At 40.2% G+C, this 22,563-nt stretch overlaps 1 protein-coding gene across 1 annotated transcript in view; it reads right to left on the bottom strand.

Moving 5' to 3' along the window:
• The window catches only part of PCCA (propionyl-CoA carboxylase subunit alpha), a 360,616-nt gene that overhangs the window by 230,209 nt on the left and 107,844 nt on the right, over nucleotides 1-22,563 (bottom strand). Inside the window, exons 7-9 of the mRNA XM_075265336.1 lie at nucleotides 20,710-20,841; nucleotides 15,928-15,964; nucleotides 9,227-9,305 (exon numbers count right to left, since the gene is read on the bottom strand). Coding sequence (XP_075121437.1) covers nucleotides 9,227-9,305; nucleotides 15,928-15,964; nucleotides 20,710-20,841 — 248 coding nt within the window. The remainder of the gene's footprint in view (nucleotides 1-9,226; nucleotides 9,306-15,927; nucleotides 15,965-20,709; nucleotides 20,842-22,563) is intronic.

Below are 22,563 nucleotides of genomic sequence, written 5' to 3'. Positions count from 1 at the left end.
GCATTTCTGCGACTTTCTTACGGGCTTTGGTTTTACGGCGTTCACTGTGCAGCCAAAATGAAATGTCCCCTATATTCTGTGTTTCGGTACGGTTCCAGGGATACCAAATTTATATGGTTATATTTACATTTTGACCCCTAAAAAAAATTCCAAAATGGTGTTAAAAAATTTTTTTTTCTAAAAGTCGCCATATTCCGACGGCCGTAACTTTTTTATACATAGGTGTACGGGGATGCATAGGGCGTCTTTTTTTGCGGGGCCGGGTGTACTTTTTAGTTCTACCATTTTCGGGAAATGTTATTGCTTTGATCACTTTTTATTCAAACTTTTATCAGAATCAAAACAGTGAAAAAACGGCGGTTTGGCACTTTTGACTATTTTTCCTGCTACGGCGTTTACCGAACAGGAAAAATATTTTTATAGATTTGTAGAGCGGGCGATTTCTGACACGGGGATACCTAACATGTATATGTTTCACAGTTTTTAACTACTTTTATATTTGTTCTAGGGAAAGGGGGGTGATTTGAACTTTTAATACTTTTTATATTTTTTTTTATATTTTTTTTTTACTTTTTTTTTTTTTTTTTTTTGCATTTATTAGACCCCCTAGGGGTATTGAACCCCAGGGGGTCTGATCACTAATGCAATGCATTACAATGCTAATGCATTGCAAAAAATCATCATCTCTTTTGCAGGCTGCATACACCAGCCTGCAAAAGAGAGAATTTGCAGACCGGCTGGGAGCCTTTAACAAGGCTCCCGGCTGTCATGGCAACATGACGTCGGCCCTGGAGCATGCTCCAGGAGCCGGCGATCCCTGCCAAAATGGCGGCGCCCATGCGCCGCCGAGAAAATGGCGCCTCCGGCGCCTTTGACAGCAGCGCCGGAGGGGTTAATGCCTCCGATCGGTCCGGGGACCGATCGGAGGCATTAGAGCCGGTTGTCTACTGCTTAAAGCAGTAGACACCCGGCGGCTATGACGGCCGCCCGGCTCCCGGGCGGTCGCCATAGTTACAGACCCGACACGCGCCGTACTATTACGGCGCATGTCGGGAAGGGGTTAAAGCACATCATCAGAAACTTGATAGATAAACTTGTTAAAAGTATTTAAGTAAATTTGTAAAGAAGCACCCTCCCACTCTGTTTCTAAGGCCCCACGGGACATCCTTCAGCAAAAAAGCGCTGAGGGAAAAACCGCGGCAGCAATGCATCGCGGTTCTTCCCGGAGCACTTTAAACAGAAATTTCATAGAGTTTCTGTTCCAATTATACCTAGGGGGAAACCACCGGCGCTTCTGTAGGTATAATTCACATGCTGTGATTGCAAAAACCGTGCCATCCACTTTGCCTTTACAGGGCAATCTTTTTTTTTCAATAATTTTTCTTTAATCAATCATCAAGTGTAAAAAAGAAAATGAAATGCCCTTATGCTCTGTAGATAATCTACTCTCCTCCATAGTGGCATTTTCCCATGCATCATCCTCTCTGATTTTGCAATTCACAAAGTGTATTTCTGTGAAAAGGAAGTTGGGACTCACTGCATTCCTACAGGAGTCAGATTGAGGCATTCGTAAGAAGTCAGTCAAAACTTCTTGTTCACCGAAATACACTGTGTGAAAAGGCAGGTCAAAGAGGAGGTCACATGAAACAACAGTGCTCTGGAGGGAAGCCAAGAGCAACCGAATATAGTATGCTGTATGAATTTTTACGTTTAGTAGATAATTAAAATACAAATATAGAAACAGGGAGGTAAAAGGTTGAAGGTGCGCGTCTTTAAAGACGACCTTTCAGAACTTCCACCCCTTTGCATCCTTCAATCGTTGCTACTCCACCGAACCCAGAAAAGTTGTAAATTGAAGGTGCTGTTATTTTAAGCCCCAGTATGCTAATTAGGCTCTCTGCTGTCAGGTTGGTGGGTGGCCATAGACAGCATGTAATAGGAGTCAAGGGATTTTACTATTCACTCCAATACATAGTGAAAGAAAACTAAAAAAAAGTTTTTTAACCCCTCGCGGGTGATTAAACATGGCAGCCGCTCGGGAGCCAGGCAGCTGCCATAGATGCTGGGTGTCTACTGTACCTGCACCAATCGTGGCCATTAACCCCTCTGGCACCTAAGTCAAAGCTGACCGAGGCGCCATTTGTGCCCAAAAATGCCCGAACTATTAAAACATAAAAATATTTATCCCATATGGTGTACTATCAATCTTTCCATAAAATGGTATCAATAAAAACGCCATCTTGTCCCTCATAAAAATATGCTTTACCCAACTCCATACATATAAATGTAAAAAAGTTACAGGTGTCACAATTTGGCAATACTGTGTTTCCCCGAAAATAAGACAGTGTCTTATATTAAACATATGACCTGTCTTATTTTCGGGGATGTCTTATGCAGCGTCTGGAGCAGGGGACAATCGGCAGTCATGCCGACGCTTCCTTAGCGGAGCGCCGGCATGACTGCCGGTTGTAGGTGGTCCAGGAGGTGAAGGGGGTAGGTATGCTACTTACCTTCCCCATCTTCGTAGCAGCGCTGGTGCTGCTCTTGGTCGCATCGGAAGTGGTGGGCAGGGCTTAGCAGAGATTAGTGAGGCTTCCGGCGGTTGCGCTGGAGAGCCTCACTTAGTAGGCATTGCAGCCGGCTAAACGCTGTGCTCTGTGCGCACAGGAAAGCCGGCTGCTGCCTCTGCTGTGATACCACTGTTCCGGCTGCTGTGGGATAAGCTGGGAGAATGGACTCCCAGCAGCATACGATGCTTTCCCAGCTCATTCTATAGCAGCAGGAACAGTGGTATCACAGCAGAGGCAGCAGCCAGCTTTCTTGTGCACACGGAACATTGGCACAGTGTTCAGCCGGGTGCAATGTTTTTTGGGGGATGCCTTATTTTCAGGGGGTGCCTTATATTAGGCAATTCAACAAAACCTCCCCATGCCTTACTTTCGGGGGACGTCTTATTTTTGGAGAAACACGGTACAATCATTACAAATATTATATAAATTTGGAATCTTCGTGATCGTACTGCCCTGCACAATACAGGTAACATGTCATTTTAACCACACAGAGAATGCCATAAAAATTAAACCCATAAGAAATTGGTGCAAATGTGTGTTTTTTTTCTAATTCCATCTAAATTTTTTTCCATTTTTTTCCATTTTCCCAGTACATTGTATAAGATATTGAATTATGCCATTACAAAGTACAATTTGTTTCGCAAACAATAAGTCATCATGTGACTCTGTGAACTGAAAAATTAACAAATTATGGCTCTTTGAATGGAGAGGATAAAACAGAAATGCAAAAACGAAAATTGTTGTGGAATGAAGGGGTTAACGGGTTGTAAAAACCATCCGCACGTGTGCATTTGGAGCATTTCTATTTTGTACTCACTCTTTTGGGTGGAGGAAAAAAACAAGTCAGACTTAGGGCTCGTTTACATCTGCGCCTGATGTCTGTTTTGCAGGTTTCCGTTTCCTTCACAAAACAGAGGCAGGATATGGAAACCTGCAGGACTCTTTCTCACCCATTCATTTGAATAGGTGAGAAAGCTGTCCGGCCGTGAGCGGCGGTGAGCGTTTTATGCTCTCCGCCGCTAAATCGGGTTTTTTAATCCGGACACAGAGTCGGACATGCAATACTCTGTGTCCGGATTTTAAAAAACGGTTTTGCGGCGGAGAGCATAAGACAGACAATGAATAATTTTTTTTTCTTTTTTTAAACATTGAGATATATGGAAGGTGGACACAGACTGATTACAAACTGATAGTAATCTATTTGTGTCCATTTTGCTATCTGTTTTTCTCTCTGCAAATCCTTTTAATGAAGAAAGGAAAAAAACAAACTGATGTTTCAAATAAACTTTTCTTTTTTTTGATGGATATCCACTGACTAATCAGTCTAAAAAGACTGATTCTGGTATTCGCAGCGTAACAGCTTGGAATCAGTTTTTAGACCAATCGTTTTTTTTCTTCAAACGGTTTGGCAACGGACAGATACCATGTGCAAGATTGAACCTAGAGTAAACAGCATTTACATTACCATTTATTTATTTCTCTATTTGTTGTGAACAACTCCCTAATAAAGACTTGCTTACAACATGTGTGCACACAAGTTTCCCATCATTGCCATCCATTGTCAGTGGCCCCCACACAGTAATCACATCCACCTTTTGTGTCAGTCTCCCTCACAGCAACCATCCTTGACTAGATGTAGCCGACCAACTGCTACTTTAGGCAATAAAACGTTCATTTTCTACTTTCTCACAATGAAAAGCTATGTATCAAAAATTTCAATGATAAAAGATCTAAAGACTGCCATGCATCAGAAAGGAGATCAGAATAGTTTATTCAGCCTCAGTTTGGTAATGGTGACCTGTAGCCCCATGGCTTATGTTCCCTATGGGAGCTGCAACCTATACACCATTACGTATGGGCCCCCTAACGCTTTTGAGCCCGGGTGCGACTCCACTTGTACCCACTCAAGTTATGCCCCTGAGTTTGCCTGCCTACATTTTTTGGATATAAAATTTAAAAACACTTACGTTATACAATAGATAAATGAGGACGACTACAGTTGTAGCAACCAGTTCCTGTTACATCTAAAGTCTAGTAGGAGCTTCTTAAGAACATTAAAGAACTAGTGAACACACAACTAAAAGCCTCACATATATCATAGCTATATAACATAATGTAGATTTTAAAATGCCCCTCTAAATAAATACATATATAATTGGAATTAAATTGTGCCCATTTAAGAAGTAACAGAAAATGGAGTAAAAGTCTCTCTGGCTCATGTACGAAAAAAATTGCCATACCAAGTTCACATAAAAAAAAACCCAGCTCCTCTCTTTCCCCTGAGTGGCTTACCAGTGCTTTTATCATAAAAGCAAGTCACTAGACCAGGCATTGACTGAGTCCTTAGTGGTTTATGCACTGAAGCATGTGTCTATTGATAACCCACAAAGGGAATCCTGATTTTACAAAAATCAATCTGACTAATTAGGTAATCTTTCCATCAGGCACAGATATAATTAATACACAAGGAGTTATTTGTATCAGCTACTTGCATGTGCTTTGTTTCCCTATCATTAGTAAAAGTTGTTCTTACTACTGGTAATCATATGAATAGTAGTAGCAATAGTTCAGTCCCACAAAAACCATTTGAGCAGCCATGAAGCAAAGTGTCAATTTAAGCATAGTAAGTACAGATTAACATTTTGCCACCTAAGGAGATGGTGGTCAAAAACCTAAACTAAATGGCGTCATACAATGTTCAAGAAAAGTCATTACAGAATACAAAAGTCAGAAACCATATAGTGCAGCCCTTATCCCCTCCACAGAGACCTATGTAAATGGATTTTTAAATTGGCTCTTTCCTTTCTGTAATACAGAGTAGGATATGTGGTTGGCTGTGTTCAGATGGGCCTTTTTTACTAGTTTTGCCAAAAGGCCTGTTAAAGCAACACTCCAGTGGTTTTTTTATGCTTGGTTTTTTATCTATACAAGGCAGCCATCAAAGTAGATTAAAAATATGTAATTGCTGATGTCTGGTGCCTATACCTATGTCTGTTTCCTGTTATTGCAAAAAAAACCTGCAAATAATACTAAAATGCACCAAAGGTCCTCAAAGCTGCACCAACTAATAACACTGGGGAAGTTCAATGATAACCTGACTGTAAGGGACAGGGGAACTCTGGGAAGCAGATTATAGGGATTCTACCATTGGGGAATGTTTTGTTTTTTTGTTTGTTTGTTTTTTAACTGAAGCAATGTTGGAATAGCCTTTATAAAGGCCCTTTAAAGGACCTATAAAAGCTCCAAAAAATGTTTTATTCTCATATGGAAATGGTGCTCAGAGAGCACAGGGGGCATTCCCTCATGCTCCGAGCATACCATCATTATCTCCGGAACCCGCCTCCAGCGCAGCTTTTTCAAGCCACCTGCATCTACTTCTCTTCATCTTGCATCTGCTTCTTCATCCGTCGACCATTTTTCTGGAGTATGCTAATATAAGAAACTAAACAAAAATGGCCAACGGAGCAAGCTCCATCGGCTCTGCCAGAACTAGAAATGGCAGAGCTGACTGAGCATGCTCTGTTGGCCATTTTTGGTAAGGTTTTTACACCTAAGTTCTCCAGAAAAATGGCTGACGGAGGAAAAAAACAAATGCAAGATGAAGAGAAGAAGATGAAGATGCAGGAAGATGAAAAAGCAACACTGAAGGCAGGTTGCGGTGATGACGATGGTGTGCTCTGAGCAGAGGGGGAACGCCCCCCTGTGCTCCCTGAGCATCATTTACATATGAGAATAAAACTTTTTCTTATACAAACGAGAAGAAAAGTAAGGGTAGGAGTAAAGTAGCCTTTATAAAGGCTATTCCAACATTGCTTCAATTAAAAAAATGTTTGCCCAATGATAGAATCCCTTTAAGGAAAGACACTACGAGTAGACAACTATTACTATTTAGGAGTCTTCAGGCAAAATGTCTCAAATGAAAAATAATCACCAGAGCATCCCTTTAAGGGGTAAGAGATTGACGTACCCTAACCACTTACTTATTGTAGAGTTCCTACCACAAATACGTGGTACAAGAGAGACAATTTTATTTTACTAATTTGGAAAACTTTTTCTCATGGTGTATTTTCTGGCCTTCAAGATTTCCTACTCTGCATAATGAGACAGAACCCCTGACACAGAGGTCAACCGCCTTTCTCTTAGACAACCAAGCACCATCTTCCATTCTGACAAAGAACAAGAAACCTGACACATGCATCTGCATATGTTTTTTTTTTTTTTTCCTTTTTGGAGAAGGCTATGGGTTTGGCTAATGTCCTTGTCATTTTTCAAGGCCTTTTAAAAAAAGGTAGGTAGGACACATACCTTCACCAGATGGCACTAGAGAGACAGCCTTCTTTCTCTTAGAAGAGAGAGCTGATCTGTAGAACTCTGATGCTTTGAAATGATCACACCTGCACTATGATAATCCTGATCTGATCTATTCCCTGAGAATAACACATACAATGTAATAAAAAGGTATCAACACTAAGGCTGGGGATAAATTGAGGAATAATGAACTGGAATTTAACCTACTACCTAGCCTAATCATGACCATGTGGGTTATTTTGGTTCAGGCTGGGTTCAAACTAGTGTCAGATGTCTGTCCTTTGGGTCCACATGGGGACCAGAAACATGGAAACCCTGTCTGCTTTAAAAAACTGTTAAAAAAGAAATCTGAGAACCTCATAGACTATAATGGGGTCCGCCGGATTTCCGCCAATTTAAGTGGAATCCAGGACAGAAATGAGCAAATGTTAGTATGAACCTAGTCTCATTTCCTCAGTTTCCAAGGTAAGTGGTGTATAGGTACTATTGAGAACAAGGACTGTTACGGAGCAAAGACCACCAGCCCTCACTGCAAAGTGCAGAGAATATCTGAGGTTGCAGGGGACCTTTTTTTATAGGAGGCAGAAACCGAACGTTTGAATTGACAAAAGTTTAAACCGATTTTAGTTCTACATGTTATTAAATAAACATCACAAAACATAACACAGAGTTATTTGTAACCATTACAACCTACACAACATAGTTAACATTATTACTTAAGCACAAAATGAGGTAACTATAAATGGTGAAATTACTTTTAATCACTTAGATTTGAGACAAAAATTATTATAGGTGGGCTTATAAGAAACTTGTAAAAAACGTCACACAAATGCACTTTTTCTTCAAACCCTCCCTATTCAGATTTTTTTTTTTCCCCAACTTCCCATTACACTATACAGAATAATAAATGGCACCATCATGAAGAACAATTTGTCCCACAAATATTAAGCCCCCATAAAAAAAGTTATGGTGTTTGGAAGGTGGAGAGTCTATAACAAAAATCGAAAAATTCCTCAGGCAGGATGGGGTTAAACTAAATAGTCTAATAAAGTCATATATTATTCAACATTAGACGGTATGATAAATCTGGCACATCTTACGACTGTGTAACTTTGTACTATCTAACCTGTGGACAGTATTTGTAAATCTACCCCATTATCAGAAAATCAGATTTTAAAGACTATTGACTGAGTCCCAAAAAATTGATGCATTCAATGCATCTTAGAGTTTGGTAAAACACTGCAAATAATAATACTAAAATGCACTAAAAGTCCTCAAAGCTGACTAACTGATAACACTAGGGAAGATAATGACAACCTGACTATAGGAGACATAGGAACTATGGGAAGTATGTGAGAAGAGGGGGATATAGGAAGCAGATTATATAACAATCAGAAGAGGAGAGGTATGCATCTTCACAATATAGTTAGGCAAAACAGGGTTCTAGACTTAGATCAGGGTTGTGGTCACATGGTAGTTTTCAGTAGTGTCAGTAGCAAAGAAAAACTTCCTGTTTGCACAGCAACCCATGATAGAAAAAAAACTAAATAAAGAGGTCAATAAAGAATCATTTTTTGCTATAATACTCTTAAGAGGGGTCACCTCACGTCCCAAGCCTCCTGTATAATTAAGCTGCATGGATTGTACCACACAGGCTCACCACTTGGGGAGGGGAGCACAAACTCCTACCATAATTAATGCTGATTATTAGATAACACCTGTCACACAGTTTTAATGCAGTAGACAATGCAGCCTTCTGGAATGTATACAGTCATGGTTTCTTAGATTTGGGACAATATAGACAAAAGGATAATTGCAATTGTCTTCAGACAGGCAGAGGTGGAACTACCTCTAGCTGCCCAAAGTGTCTGATCAGAAAGAGCCAGGATTGTCAACTGCAAGTAAATAAGTACAGTATTTGTAAAAGATTTACAAACATTGCTATACAATGAAGCGATTGCTGTAGAAATTGAAAGATGGATATTTAAAGAAACAATCTAAAAAATTTTTTCTAATAAATTTGCATTTAATATTAACATATACTAAGTAAGGACACACAGCCCTTCAAAACATTTCAAAAACAATTCCGGTAATATGCATTCATCCCAAATGAGACGATCAGCCTGAAAATACAACATTAGATATTTGTTGCAATATTACTGTTTATCACAATGACAGCAATAAAACCTTAAAAGACAAAAGTGCTAGAGAGAGGCAATTAGACGTATGAAGACAAGATATTAGAGACTTTCGATAACTTTGAAGTGATAGTTCAGCACATATCCTCAACATAAAGATGTAGAATTTGGTAGCATTCATCAAAGTTAGCAATGTGGACAGCAGCTCACCTGGTCTCTTCATCATCCCAAGCAATCCGCATGCCTTTACCACCGCCACCTGCTGAGGCCTTGATCATAACGGGGTAGCCTAACAGCAGGGAGCAATTAAACACAAGTTCAGCCTTTGATCATTTGGTCATATGAACATGACAGTTTGCCACATGCCCCATGTTACAGTAAACAATTTTTTTTTTCCATTTTTACTTCTAAACTGTAACATTTAGCCCCAAACAGACATATTGTAATGCATTAGATTAACTGAATACTGCAAATGCTATTTGTTACTGTCAAAGTAAAAAAAAAAAAAATAGAAACCAATAATCATAATAATAAATCGTAAAAATAAGTATGTTTCTCACTTCACGAAGACACCTTGTGCATTGCCATTCACTCTGCAGCACATAGCATTATGGATGTGTGGTTTCTGAGTTCAATATTTCACTGTAGTACTAAAGGCACAAAAATTAACTACAAGTCTCTGGAACTTACACATATCTGTAGATGGGGGAAGGGGGAATCATTGAATCATGCCTGGGTCAGCACTCTCCAGGTGGAGGATGAATGCTTATGAATGTAGGATGGAAGGAAGAGGTGTCCACACTAAGCTCAGCTTTGTCCATTGAATTAAAAGAGAGTGTCAGAAACCATAAGAAACTAAAAACTTGAGTGTAATCATAAATAATTATGTGGAGAGTATTTTGCTGTAATATTAGATCTTATTGAACTAAATCATGGTACTCCCCTGAAACAAACTTAACTGGCTGGAACAAGACTTAGAAATCTTGTGTAATAAAGTCCCATTAATTTCTGTAGTCTAAAAAGACTTGGAAATTTAAATCACATGTCAAAGGTTGATCCAAGGAGAATTGGGGAATATGCAAATCTGTTTCCCAGGATGTATTTAGGAAAACAATGTCTCTGTACGCTGCCTGTGAGGACAGCCAACTTAAAGGGGCTCGATCAGGGGCGTAACTACCATAGAGGCAGTGGAGGCGGCTGCCACAGGGCCCGGGCCATTAGGGGGCCCGGTGACAGCCGCTACCGCTGTTTTTTTTTTAAATTGGCCGTTACGGGCCCTATTCACTTGCCGATCTTGGCTTGGCCGGGATCGGTAAGTGACACCGCGGGCCCCACAAATACTATCATTATACTCTGTCTTTGCAGACCCCCGAGTATAATAATCGGTGGACCGGGAGAGGTAATAAACATAAAAAACGCTGTTACTTACTTCTCCACGATCCTGCCAGGCCTCCATCCAGACGTCCTTTCTGACGTCTCTGATGTCACATGAACCCAGCCTGCGTCCCAGGTCATGTGACGTCTGACATCATTTCAAAAGACAGAGGAGAAGACAGCGTAGGAGCCGCGGACAGGTAAGAAACAGTAATTTTTTTATGTTTTTATTCCCCCGGGTCTCCGATTATTATACTCTGGAGTCTGAAAAGACCCCAGAGTATAATAATTGTTTATGGGTGTCCACTATGGGGGATAATACTGTGTGCAGGGGACACTATTGGAGATGATACTGTGTGCAGGGGCCAGTAAGGGACATTATACTGTGTGCAGGGGCCAGTAAGGGACATAGTAGTGTGTGCAGGAGTCAGTAAGGGACATAATACTGTGTGCAGGGGCCACTATGGGACATAATAGGGTGCGGAGGAGGGGGCCGGTCGAGGTCTCCGACGTCGGTTAGGGGGGGGGGGCCATGTCAAAAGTTCGCCACGGGGCTCCACCATTCCTAGTTACGCCACTGGGCTCAATCATTGGGAAAAGTCCTTTTTAGCTAAGCACATCCTTGCATAGCCTTTAGAAAGGCTATTTCACACGTACCTTTTGTATGGAAATCGCCTCAGTGGTTTTTGAATGAGCCCGTTTTTATCAATATGCTAACTACCCTCTCGATGCACCCCGGAAGTCTCATTGTGCACCCTCTGTCTATTCTTTCCTATGTATGTGCACAGCACAGGCTGCTACTGCTGATGATGACTTCCTGCTTCCTGTTTGCACACTCAGATAGGATAGCAGGGATGAGTGCTGCTGGGAACTTCCTGTGCTGGCTGGAAGCTAATTAGCATATGAATAAAAACAGGCTCATTCAAAAGTCACTGAGGCAATTTACACACAAAAGGTACGTGTGAAATAGCCTTTCTAAAGGCTATGCACGTATGTGTTTAGTTAAAAATGATTTTTCCCAATGATAGAGCCCCTTTAACATCATGCATGACTTTTTCAATAAGCCTAATAACATGATTCGGGGTTATTGCCAAATCAGTATATCCATTCCAAAAGGAACAGAATTCCAGCTGTGGCTAGCGCTGTTTCAATCTGGTTGGATCTCATCAGCACAGCGTAGAGAAACTGGTTTGGCTAGGTGACAGACTTTAGACCAGAGTCAGGGGATAATAACACTCCTTGAGGAGTGGGCACCTTTGCAGGCGTATAGAGACTTAAAAAAGCCATTTTCACTCCACTAGGGGAAAAAGGGGAATATGCAAATATGTTTCCCAGGATGTAATTAGGAAAACAGTGCCTCTGTATGCTGCCTGTTAGGACAGCCTCCTTAACATCATGCATAACTTTCAATAAGCCTAATAACATGATAGGGGGTTATTGGCAAACCAGTATATCCATTCCAAAAGGAACAGAATCCCAGTATTGTCATAGTTTGTTCCATAATCAACTGACTGATAATGGCCTTGCAATAAATACGAAGCTTAAAGGGATTCTACCACTAAAACAAAATTTTTTTCTATTTACCACGTCGGAATAGCCTTAAGAAAGGCTATTCGTCTCCTAGCTTTCTCAGCTGCCTCTGGCCTGCCGTTCTGTAGAAATACCGTATTTTACCGGTATGCAAATTCGTTCTCTCACAGCAATGGGGGCAGGCACCAGTGTTCAAACGGCAATGGGGGCGTCCCCACTGCTGTCAGAGAACTCTCTCCAGCGACGCCTCCATCTTCAGCTGCATTTTCCCGTTCTCTCGTCGTCTTTCGTCTGGGTAAAGTGCAGTGTTTAACTACCTTTTACACTTACATGGGGTACTTGGATGCGGTCACCACTGGTCTCACCTCTGTATTTCAGCTGGAAGTCATTACAGGCTGTGTAGCTGAAATTCATCGGTGTTTTACTTTCATTGGCAGCTCAGAAACTGCAACTATTACTGTAATTAGTACATTGTGTGTTATTACCCTATGGTTGTTTTCACCCATACTCAGAAACAATTTGACACACAAACAGTGGCGTAACTACCAGGGTAGCGGCTGCCACAGGGCTCGGGACATTAGGGGGCTCGGTGACAGCCGCTACCCCTGCCATTTTTTTTTCCTTAATAGGCCGTTACTGGCTGGAGTTACTCCAGCCAGTAATGGGCCCCAGGGCCAGCGTTACAGGGGGCAAACTGGGCAATTGCTCAGGGTCCCTACACACCCTCAGGGGCCCCATACTTTCCCTACCATAAGGAGAAGATCGGCAGGGGAGAAATCATCTGCAGATGCTGCCGATCGCTTCTTGTAAAATTTCCCTGCACTGAGCAGCTTCCTGTGCCACCCCTCCCTGGACTGGCTTAGTAACGAGCGGTGGATTGGGGAGGCCACTGGAGCAGCGCTGGAGGCCACTGGAGCAGCGCTGGCTCCAGCAGCCTCCCCTCACGCTCAGGCAGAGAGCAGGTCCTCTCCCTGCCTGCGAACGGCGCTAAGCCCCGCCCCCTCACTTCACCACGCCCCTTCGCTCCGTCACGCCCCCTCCGGGGGGGGACTTTCTGTCGTTCGCCTCAGGCGGCGAAAGGGGTAGGTTCACCCCTGGTCACATGGTAGTTCTTTACAAATAAGTAGCAGAGAAAAATGTCCTATTTTTTAGAGCAATTCATGATAGAATAAAAAAACGTCACACTGTGATTATGTGACATATTGAAGAAGGTGAACAACAGGATAAAGAAAGATAATATGAGAAGACTACTATTACTATTTAGGGAATAGAGTTTCAGACTAGATTTAAAAAAAAAAAAAAAAAAAAAAAAAAACAACGATCACTGTAGATGCCTTTTTGTCTTGATAATGTGACAAAAAAAATAGAATATTAAGTAAACCATGTCTTTAGAAAATTGTTTTTAGGCTAAGGCCCCATGTTGCAGAAAAACTGCTTTTTTTGTTGTTGCAGATTTTACTTACCGTACCAGTCTGCTAATTAGTATCCTGTTGTGAGGAGTGTAGCACCAGGATATAGTGCCATTTATTAGATACTAGAGATCAGAGATATTATGAGCAGATGGTAATAATTATATAGACCATACTAGCTTTCTATTTTGATCTCCTTAGCGGTGTTGACACAGGGAGTTATCTGCCACTGCGTCATTCAGTTTTAGGTGGTGCTTACTGCAACGCTTGTTACTATTTTTCTACAATACTTATCAAAAAGTCTTCATTATAAGTATTGGAGGCAAATGTATCCCCTGTTAAATAGCATAGGAGGTTTATATGATTGCTCCATTGGCTGACACTATTCAAACAGGGAGCTGTAATAGACACACCACTTTCCTCCATGTTGATGACCACCTTTTTCAAGCAAAATGTACTTGGTGCCTAATTTTATTATATGTGAGGACCACTGGTTCAGTTCAGGTGAATCCCCTTATGTGGGTACATATAGGCTTTTTTGCAGATAGTTAATGCCACAATCTGCTGCTCTTTCTATCCTGTAGCATTAGTATGGAAAGACACTAACCAGGAGAGTTGGGGGGTGTTCCAATATTTTAATGCATATCAATAAATTATTAGTTTTAATTTTTGCCATATTTTGGTATTGGAATTAGTGTTGGAATTATAATAGGTCCTTTTGGAATTTGTGCCACATTCAGAGACAACCTGAGGCACATCAATACAGATCTAAAAATTGGCAATGCACAAAAAAAACCAGTGTATTGCAGTGTGAGAGGTGATACTGATCAGAGAGTGACAGGTTCCACCAAATTCCACCCTCTGTGCACTGGAGAGTAAGAAGACAAATGATCACTGCTGTAACAGGGAATAGGGCTGGCTCCCCTCTGTAAGCTAATACACATTCCCTGCATTACAACTATTTGCCACAAAAAAAATGCCCAAAAAATAAGTTACTAAACATTTTAAAAAGTTTAGTAATTAAACATATTTATATAAAAAATTCAAGAAAACAAAATACTTATTTCTGTGAATCTCGCATATAGATTTAAAGTGTTTTTTGGGTAGAATTTTTTTTTTATTTTTTTTTATAAAGGTGTGTTAGTACTAGTAATGGGTTAACAAGTACACCCATATTCCTTTAATAGAGTTTGGAGTGATTTCTTGGTGTCTCTGGCTGCTGATAGCATCCGCTGCCTTTGTTTACAGGCGGTTAGCTTCCTGCTGTGCAGCTTCCTGTGTAGCTGCTACACTAGTTCCCTCTCTCTCAGCTTCCCCTCCTCTTTCACTCCTACACTCCCCCTCCCTGTCTCACTAACCAAGCAATGCCGCCCATTACTAGCCCCTCCCACCATCCCATCTCTCTTTAGCCTAGAGATCCTGCCCATTACTAGCCTCTCCCACCCTCACCTGTCTCTCTTTAGCCTAGCGATCCCGCCCTTCCCTGTCTTGCTAGCTAACCTATTCCGCCAACTGCTAGAACACAGGAAGAGGGGAGGAGCCATCTTGGACACAGGAGGGCTTGGTAAGTATTGATGGGGGGGAGGGAGTAATGGTGACTTGCCTTTTCGAAAGTGGTGAAACAGAATGTCACCGGTTTATCAAAAAGTGTCCTTGGAGTGATCACATGATCACATGACCACTGCAGGGATATGGGTAATTATAGATTTTATAGATTTATTGTATTATTATTATTATTATTATAGATTTTTTTTAATTGATGTAAATTAGAAGTTAGGCTGTGGGAGGGGGTTTAGTTTAGGGATTAATTTTTAGTTTACCCTGGACAACCCCTTTAAGTACACCAATAAAGCATGTTCTAACAATGTGTTCTTACTAATAAGTAGTGGGAAATTTTCCTCTTTTATAATTTTTTTTTAGTATAGGTGCTCCCATAGCAAGCACTTCTTTTTGTGCAAATTAACTGGATACTGTGGTCCCCCGGCCATAGATCTTTGTTAACTTGCCAGAGGTAATATTCTCAATCATTGCTGGCAGCAGTGACGCTAGCATATGTGGCACATGAGCTCTGAAAACTGATCAACTGCAAGACGTCATCAGAGCTGGCGGGTAAACAAAGAATGGCTAAGGACCACAGGAAAATCATATATTCAGTTTTGTGTTTTTTTGTTTGTTTTTTTTAACTTTTGAGACACTTTTATTTTAATAGATACACTTTAATCTTAAAAGGTGCTGAAATTAAAACATACATATCAACACAACATAAGATGTTAAGACAATACTATTTTATATGATGAGAACTTAAATATGAAATTTTTCACCTGTGAAATACACTGATACAATGGCACAAGATATATATACGGTGTTATATTCAGTGCCTGAACAGAAAAAGACTTCAAGTATAATTAGCTAAGATATCATGTGGTAAGAAAAAAAAAGGAGCCATTTCTTCGGTCCTTCAAAAGCCATGGACAAATGAGATCTTAAGCTATTAAAACATTATTTGTTCTATAGGGATTACCTATTACACATTTAATTTAGTCAAGCATGTCTGCTAAGAGGCATACAAATCCCACCATAGCTAATTTAAGAACTTACCAATTTCCCTTGCAATTCTGACAGCTTCATCTGCATCCTGTAAAAGCAGGAAATGAGACTCACGTTAATCCCATCAGCCATTGCACTGTGTCCTAAGGGCAGTCATATATTGCACTACTGTCTCCTCCGATTCATTTAATGTTTGATTTTACAACCTTGTGACCTTTTTCATTCAGAGGAATGTAAAATTAATACCATAAGTGGAATGTAAATTCTACCTCATCATTATTATACTACTAGAGGAAAACTCAAAGCGTTAGCCAATCAGCTGACAGGAAACGGGGCTACCATTGAGAGATGGCCTTCTGCAGTGGCCAAAATGAAGTGATTAAATTTCAGACTTTACAATCCATAATGGGCCATAAATCAGGGCATTAAAACTTGTCGGCTAAAGCTTGCTTCTGTCCCCTCTCCTATTTGCCTGTCATGTTTTCCATGAGCTGTCAGCAGGGGGAGATGATTCTCTATTGTTTCAGATGCAGTTAGCTTTACCAGCTTCGGCTTTAAAGATGTAATAAGGAAAAATAATTCAAGTATACAATAAAAAAAACACAGGTTAATCAGTGAAACCATCTGCCATAAAAATATTACGATTTCAACCATTTTGAGGCCATTATAAAAATTATTAGATAAACCTCATCTAACAAAGAGGTAGCAATAAAAGTGTAAATTAATTTATGCAACACAAATGTATACATAATGTGTGTGTATGCGCGCGCGTGTATATATATATTGCATATTTATAACAAAAAATTATAATTATATATGAAAAATTTGATATATAAGAATGGTTTACACACAAGAAGCGTGTTTATGGTTTAAATCTGTTTTTGGTACATTTTCCTTTGTCTCTTTACATATAGAATAAATCCTCTTTCAAAGAAAAAAAGTTTCACTACTGTGTTACAGGCTCATGAAGAAAAGGGACGCTAGCAGGGGAAGTTGGCAAAAAATTTAATTTCCTTTCATTAACTAGTCTGCTCCACAATCGGTGCTTGTTAAGTTCAAAGCAGTCTTAAGAGCAACCTTAGCTTTAAGTCCTTTTACTCGGAGCACTCACATCTGCTAATGAGACTTTTTTTGTCTGCAAAATAACAATTGTTTTTAAGCTATAGATAAATTCCCTCACAAGAATGTATAGGTTTACTGTTTTATTACACCTTGTTTCATTCTATGGGATGTTGGCTTAAAGGAATGAAATTCATGAAAAGGGGGTCATTTAAGAATGTTAGTGGTTTGTACACACTGAGTAGCGGGGACCTTTGTTCCTGCCTGTGACAGTTATGCGAGAATACTTCCCCTTAATAGCCTCTCTGTCAGGAAGTGTTAAACCTTCCAAATGCAGACAATTAGACCCTCTCCCGCAATATGCAGCAATGGCCGGGGAAGAGATGGATTAGAGCACAACTTGGGAACTTTCTGCATTTCTTTTTGCTTGCAAATTTGATTGTGTTTAGGAAAATGCAATTACTAGGCCAATTTATAGAAGGGTAAGGAACCTGGGTGATAAAAGAAAATAAAGGCAAGAAAAGAAAGGATCTGAAGAAATAACACAGAATGGTATAACTGGAACTATATTACAGAAGGAAGAAAGAAATATCCCTTGGAGAAGAAATGAGAACTTTATTTGTATACATGACAGATCAAGTGATTCACTGCTTAAGCACAGCATTAGTTCTAAACTGCTCTGTGGGTCTTAAAGAGAGACTATCACCTTCCCTAAGCACCTACTCTATTAATAAACAATATACCTTTGTTATGTGTGTCACTTTTGTCAACTTTAAAGTCTTATGCACATGACTCAGTGAGCACACTAGGAGTGAGCCTGCAGGTCTAGGAGCACTGCTCTTGCTGCTTAAGTAGGATGTGAAAAGTCAAAGCAGGGGATGGATTAAGGCTGCTTTCACACAACAGTGTTCGGTCAGTGATTTTGTTCAGTGATTGTGAACCGAAACTTGGACCGCAGACTACACAGAGGTCAGGTAAAATAGAAATATTTGTACCTATTCTGTGTTTTTAACCCACTCTTAGTTTTGGCACACAGTCACTGATGAAAATCATGTGACCAAACATTGACCATGTGAAAACAGCCTAAGGGCTAGTTCACACGGGGCCAAAGGGGCAGATTTTGACAGCGGAATCCACGTCATAATCCGCCCCTTTACAATGGTGGTCTATTTGAGCCGACTCCGGGGTGGGGGAAGCCGCAACCGCAACATTGTGGCATGCGGTTTTTGACCATATTTTGACTTGGCTCCCCGAGTCAAAATATGGTCAAAATCCGCCCCCGTGTGAACGAGCCCTAACTCTAACTGTACAGGGTGGTGCTGGCAGTAGATGGAAGGGGTCTAAATGGCAAGTGCACTGCTCCAGAGAGCTGAAGGCCCGCCCCAGTGACCAACTGTCTCATGTGCGTCAAACTTCAAAGTTGTTTTCTCCAAATCTATGTACATATGCTGTTTATCACTGTAATGTGCTCAATAACAAGGTAGTAACAGTTGAATATGCTTGAGGAAACTGGTAGACTCCCTTTAAAGGAAGCCTGTCACCATGAAAATTCAGTGTTAAGTGGCGTTCACACTGCTGCTGCTGTCCATCCTGGGGTATCCGTGGTAAACCCCGGCGAAACCACACAGCAGACGGTTTGCAAGCGGTTGGCTTTAAAACCCATTCATTTGAATAGGTTTTTAAAGGTGACTGACCTGTGAGCGTTTTCAGCCTCTTCGCCTGGTGTCCGTTTTATTTCCGTAGACATATGGAATTTTGTGTCTGCGGAAAAAAAAACGGACACCAGGCAGAGAGGCTGAAAACGCTCACAGGCAGTAACCTTTGAAAACCTATTCAAATGAATGGGTTTTAAAGCCAACCACTTGCAAACCGTCTGCTGTCCGGTTTCCCTGGGATTTACCACGGACACCCCGGGGTGGACAGCATCGACCGTGTGAATGCCGCTTAAGCTATAGGCAGCATGTTGAGCTGTGGCTGCATCTTGTAAATACAGACATGTTTAGACAGAGGGGCAGTGGATTAATCAACGTGGCAGTAATATTTTTGTTAAAAATCAATTATGTGTCTATCTGATTCCATGAACTAAAAAAACTTGCTTAAATCTTACATTAATATTTTCTATAATAAACATTTAAGATGTCTGAAAACCATGGAGTATGTGGGCAACCTTAATTGTACACTGGTTTTCAGGAACAATAAATGAGTACACAAAAATAGTTCAAGGACATTCCTTTTTTACCTTTAGTTATGGCAGATGCCCAAAAGATAATTACAGCCGTTTAAACAGGATACAATGTCACAAATCCTGACACAGTTAGCAATAGTACAACCACATTAAATGGAAATTATCATATACACACAATCCTAATTTGCAATTAGTTGCTCATTTCTTAGTGATGTGCAAAATTAATCAGGCATGGAAATGAGACAAAAAAGCAAAATCAGTGTTGCATGGCAAAAATGATCATGGCTGAAGCAAACATTCCATGAGCGAACTCCCCCCTTGTTACCAGCCACAGTCACCTCGGGTATTTAATTAAAACACATCTTTTTTATTACTTATTATTAAAGTGATAACTGTGATTTCTAGACTAAAGTCCCATGTAGCGAAACACAGTTAAAAAAACGCAACAGAAACGCATTGAGGATTTTCTTCCCTTATTAAACCTATTGAGAAAACGCCAGTGACATGCTGTGTTTTTCAAAAACATAGGCATTTATGAAAACGCAGCTTCTGCACAGCGGATTTTCCTCTGCAATGTGTGGATGAAATTTGCCAAAATCTCATTCACTTTGCGGGTATTGTGAAAATGCTGCATATTCTCCATGGCGTTTCTGCACTGGCAAAAACGCTGTGTTTTTGCAACGTGGAATTTTAGCCTTACAGCTTTATTTTTACTTGAAATGGCATGCATACAAATATTTGGGATGAGCTCTTCACATAAGGTTTGCATCATGCATAAGTGAACAAGACCTTTTTCAAACAACAGTTTTTCTCTTTTGTGTGCTATCAGACTGAACCATACAAACAAGTGCAGCTATTCACACAACAGGTTTTCAACAGATCTGTATTGCCATTTTGTGTTACTGCGTGCCTGTCCTATTCTTGTCGTTTTTTTTCTTTCGTTTTTTTTTTACTTATCAATTTAAGTCTATCAGATTCAGTAAATTATTAAATGCAGTATGAATAAGGCATATATCTCTATCAGGAATGGCAGAACCATTGAGTGGCAGACTAAGCCAAAGGCCCTAAGTTGCAGAATGCAGCTAAACAATGCAGCTTACACGCACTGGTTTTTTTCTGCAACGTTTTTAATTGCATTTTTGCTTCATTTTTCTCTGTGGTTTTTCTTCTTCCCTTATTAATTCTGAAATGAAAATTGAAGTGTTTCTGCAGTTAAAATTGATAGCCCGTGTTTTAAAAAAAAAATCTTAGTAAACTTTGCTGGTATCGTAAAACACTGCGTTTCCGCAAGGTGGAGCCTTAGCCTCAAGTTTTATAGCCAAAAGCATAGACATGCTAAGACTTTAAAAATTAAAAAAAAAAAAATGAAACCACCTATTTTTATAGTTAGCATATTAATTTATCTCCCTGTTTATTTTGCAAAGAAAAAAAAGTAACATAATGGTTGGTCTAAAAGATATATGAAAATTATTTATTTTTTTAAAAAAAACTCTTGCCATGGGTATAGTAGCACAATATTAAGGTTGAAAATCCTTGAATAAGAATTGTAGAGTTATCACAAAATGTCTGAACCATAAACTGCTCCTCACCTTGACCACCCCATCAAAGCCAGGGATGGTGTTGACCTTTGCATTCTTGGCTAATAACTTGCTTTCAATCTTATCTCCCATAGCTTGTATGGCATGAGTGTCAGGTCCAATGAAGGTGACGTCTTCTGCTGCCTGTGGAGACAATGAAGGTTTTATGTTTACTAAAAAAAACATATTAGGTGTTATCTGTGGTTTCACACTTCAGAGGACCATTTAAGGAGAGCATGTGGAGAGTAATGTAATTAAGGTTATAGACTCACTCAAACAAAATTGTGTAGAAACAGGCCAACTCGCCCATTCATTAAATGCACATTTTGAGAGACCACTACAGTACAGTACACACGCACTGAAATCCTTGCTTTCAGCCCTTCATTAGAATGCAAGGATCCGACAGGGAGGACTGTTCTTGTCAAGTGTCAGCTATGTGATTGACAAATATGGCATCCTCATTTAAATGCTCTGCTAAATGGGCTGCAGATTACATCAGTCATTTACAATTTATCAGCAATTGCAAAATAAATTGTGTCTGTCAGAAACCATGCACAAACAAAAAAAAAAGATTTTTATCTAATAAGAAAGCAACATTAGTGGTCAGCCAGAATAGTAACCATTCTCCCTATATTTACATTTATTTCTTATTACTTCTATCTCACCAATATCTCCCACAGCAGTGTATAGATACTCAGTGTCAGACTGGGGTACCTAGGGCCTATCAGTGGAATTCATTTTGGAGGTTCACTATACAGTTAAATGCCTCCCATACTTTTTTCAGTATTAGCGGTCTACCAAGACCTTGCCTTAGATAAGATCCCTCTTAGCTCTGTAAGCAAGAAGTTTAGTGATTGACCCCCACAGTAATGCAGCGTTCACATTAGCGCCACTATCCGCCCTTTGTGATTCTGCCTAAATCTCTTGAGTAAACTGTATAGGAATGGCTTGCCGCCGGTCAGTTTAAAACCCATTCGTTTCAATGTGTTTTTAAAGCAAACTGCTGGTGTCTTTATGAAGCCTCTCCACAGTGAAACTATTTTTTTTGCATGGATACAAAGTTGGACATGCAAAACTTTGTGTTTGTGCAAAAAAACAAACAAACACCAGTTTCACTGTGGAGAGGTTGCATACGGACACCGGCGGTTTTCTTTAAAAACCCATTGAAATCAATGGGGTTTTAACGGGACCACCAGCAAGCCATTTCTATACAGTGGCGCTACTTTGAACATATAAGGAGATGGAACCCTGGTCGACCTGTTCTGTGCCTAGCTGTCACCATTCAGTGCATCTATATATAATAAGCTGGAGAGTTTGTTAAATTTTCTACCCAGTTTATTTTATGAGTACATAGACTGTGTGTGATGCTGTAGTGCAGTGAGTGTACCAAGCAGCACTCTTGCAGATGTTGGGGGACTAAAGGTCCACTAGCCCCTCCCTAGGTTAGGGATCCACTGGGGGATTCACCTGCTCCTCCTGTGGGCTTTTTAAAATTCTAGATACTGACGTCACTCCCATTAGTAATGTAATTATGACGATATAATTATTTTATAGCGCCATCAACAGGATTTTCTTTTTTTATGTTTTTTTTTATTTTGCTGCACCTTTTTGCACATTAACAGTTTTCACCTATGAACGAGATTTTTTTTCTCACTATAATCAAAGCGGTTAAATCAAATAGTATATTGTAAAAACTGACACAGAGTTCCTAACATTTCAGTTATGTGAATGTAAGCTACTAGAGTCCACATGGATTAAAACTAATGCAACCATCCAACTCCCCTTCCCCAAACATGACCTTTCATATCCCCTATGACAGGGTAAGTTATATACCATTAGAAAGTTTTCTTCATTCAGCAAATTTTT

Source organism: Leptodactylus fuscus, chromosome 2 (genome assembly GCF_031893055.1).
Source record: "Leptodactylus fuscus isolate aLepFus1 chromosome 2, aLepFus1.hap2, whole genome shotgun sequence".
NCBI classification, from domain to species: domain Eukaryota; kingdom Metazoa; phylum Chordata; class Amphibia; order Anura; family Leptodactylidae; genus Leptodactylus; species Leptodactylus fuscus.
The sequence above is the reverse complement of the archived record's forward strand: the minus strand, read 5'-3'. Positions and strand labels throughout refer to the sequence as shown.